The 3,056-nt window shown below is 38.6% G+C and overlaps 1 protein-coding gene across 1 annotated transcript in view; it reads right to left on the reverse strand.

Annotated features, from left to right (window-relative positions):
* Positions 1-248: 248 nt before the first annotated feature.
* Positions 249-3,056, reverse strand: part of LOC101849364 (probable 4-coumarate--CoA ligase 1) — a gene marked incomplete in the record, with an annotated part of 16,117 nt that continues 13,309 nt past the window's right edge. The window contains 1 exon segment of the mRNA XM_035968909.1: positions 249-2,937. Within this exon segment, the coding sequence (XP_035824802.1) occupies positions 2,822-2,937 (116 nt within the window).

The raw sequence follows: 3,056 nt of genomic DNA on the forward strand, positions 1-3,056 counted from the left end.
TCTCTCTCTCTCTCTCTCTCTCTCTCTCTCTCTCTCTGTGTCTCTCTCTCTCTTTTTTTCTCCCTCCCTTCTGGCACTGCGGCATCATAAGTGGTCAGCAATGCCGACAGCACACAGCAACTCAATATTCGCTCAGGGGTCCTTAAAAAGTGCTGAACATGGGTCACTGAAATGTCCCAGTAGACATGTTTTGGCACGATAATAAAACAAGATGACACGAGAGTGAATATAAAACAAGACGAAACAACTTTCTGAGACAATGGAATTTTTGTAATAGGAAAACATCTTTGTATACAATATATATAACAATTTCTATTTCTGATACAAGCCTCAGAAAATTCCAGCTTCACTCTAGTAACAATCTCAATAGTTACCATGATAACATAAACATCAACATTTATGCTCGGGAGTCCATACAAGATGTGCTACTAAGCAACCCGCAATCATAACTCACATGAAGTGAACATAATACGAGAGAGAAACACCTCAGCTTGTTCAACCACACTCAAATTAAATATTCTAAGGCCACTTTTATAATGTCGGTCAGTGAAAACAATAGTCCTGGATGAAGCAGACAGCGAGAGTGAATTATAGAAAAGAAACAATAATACAGCCCATTATAAGCATAGTAATGACACAGAGAAGAGATCTGGTGGGATATTGGAAAGTTCAAGAATTTGCTCGTAAACTTTCTCACGATGAAAAGTCGTGTTTGATTATAACCCTAGGCTGGACAACTTTTCAACTTTTTGAACTTCCACAAATTGATCTCAAGACACGGGAGAGCCTAGCTTCTTACAGATCTAGTTGGAAGGCAATATGTATTTCATTAAGGGCAGAAACTGGAACCAAGAGAGAAGCTAGCAAGCTGTGCACATCCACAAGAGGTAATAAAGCTTTTATACACTCAAAATATGGGAAACTCTTCTCAGATGGAATTGGTCTCATTGGCCACAGCAAAAGCTACAGGTCATCTTCATCCTCATTGCTTTTTCTATTTCTCTTTAACACTTTTCAGTCACACAGCCAGCAGCACAAAGTAGCCCATCTACTCACCCAGCCAGGAGAGCGATTACAACCGACTTCTTGGGCCTGACACAGAACTGCGCCAGGTGAAGGGAACAGATAATTTTCTCCTGTGCATTATTACGCCTAGTGACCGCAAAGTGTCAAGAAATATTCTCCCCTGCAAATGCACTGGTCATCATCAGACACTGACTGGGGTGTTTCTCAGCAGAACAGCAGCATGGTAAAATATCTGACAGCAGTAGCCTACAGGAAACATGGGGCTGAGGTTGGTCAAGCAGATACACAACTGGCTCAGACAATAGCAAGAAGTATTGAACCCTTGCAAAGTCAGGAAATAACAGGCAAGACAGAAGTGAAAAGTAAAGCGCACTCACCAGGCTTATCATTCAGACACAAACATTTATAACGCAGCAATCTAGGTAAATCAGAAGGCGAAAATTTACAAAGCAAAAGGAAATTATATGGCCTGGAAATATAAAAATAAACAAATTATTTACATACATATTTTTTCCATAAAAAGAAATTAGAAGTTTTTGCAATATAACAATTAAAACTTCTCGGCTCAGCGTTCGTCATAATTCACAACCTGAGTCAACAAACAGGCCGACAGTACCTCCAACAATCACTACACCACTGACGCACAAGCAAACTGGTAACAACGTTCAGACATCATCCATCAGCTTCTTAACCTCAGAACGTTACGATATACAAAGAGGAATTTACAATTGAGCCCAAAATGTCAATTTGATGGCACGTTGTTCATGTTCTTTTTCAAAAAAGGAAGACAAACACGACTATTTCTTGATTTTTGCATCACTTCCTTTTCTTCTTCTTCAGCCCCTTCTTCCGCTGAGTGTTTCCTTTCAATGACAATGTAGGTGTACACGTCACATTCTGTTCACTCATTGTCTTTTTTGACTGAACTGACATGTACGGGGGAGTACATCTTTTATATGTTTGAATAAATAAAACTTTTGTCTAAAATAATTAAGATACGACTGAATAGCTTCATATCATAACAAGGAATAAATAAAACTTTTGTACAAACTAATCAAGATACGACTGAAGAGTTTCATTTCACAACAGGGAATAAATAAAACTTTTGTCTGAAGAGCTTCATGTCATAACAAGGGATAAATAAAACTTTTGTTAAAAGTAATCAAGATACGACTGAAGAGCTTCATTTCGCAATAGGGAATAAATAGAACTTTTGTCTAAAATAATCAAGATACGACTGAATAGCTTAATTTCACAACCATGAATAATGCCCTTCTGTCTTCTGAAGTGATGGGGACAGGAAGAACTAAAATATTCTGTTCCACCTACATAGACTATAACAAAAACATAAAAAGATCATAGTTAAACCCCCCCCCCCCCAAAAAAAAAAACCCCAACAAAACCCTATGAATTCTTGAGCAAATGGGAAAAATAAGAATGAAACTATAGCTCTGAGCAGAAAGATAAATCACATCCAAGAACTAAGAAGCGTAACAACCTCAACATACCGTCACAGGAAAGATAATTAGTAAATTCTGTGTTCATTCTTCACAATTTCATAGACACGCAAATCATCCACATCTGTCACTGAGAGGGGGCGTAAAACCCCCCAAAAATCACCGCACAAAAATTCTGAATACATTATGTAAAACTAAAGGTAGGAACTTTACGACTAAAACGTGTACGATTGTATAAGTTTCAATGAAGGCACAAATATTTCAACAAAGCATTACAACTGTGGAAATTAGGAATTCTATTTCCACCTATCTGAGGTACCGTAGTGTTCGCGCTGTACTCATTTTGATAACTGAGCTCTTAACACTCTCCGCAGGATCTTTCCACTCGGGTTTTTGGGGATCTCGTTGACAAACTCAACACCTCCTCGGAGTCTTTTGGCAGGGCTGACTTTTCCTACGCATTGACAAAAAAAAAAGAAATGGTTTAAACAGCTTGCCTGTAGGCTTGAAGGTCATTTGTATGTCATCACTATATACGAAGAATAGAGGAGGAGGAGGAGGAGGAGGGGGAGG

The sequence above is a fragment of the Aplysia californica genome, unplaced genomic scaffold (assembly GCF_000002075.1).
Source record: "Aplysia californica isolate F4 #8 unplaced genomic scaffold, AplCal3.0 scaffold00096, whole genome shotgun sequence".
In the NCBI taxonomy this organism is placed as follows: Eukaryota; Metazoa; Mollusca; class Gastropoda; order Aplysiida; family Aplysiidae; genus Aplysia; species Aplysia californica.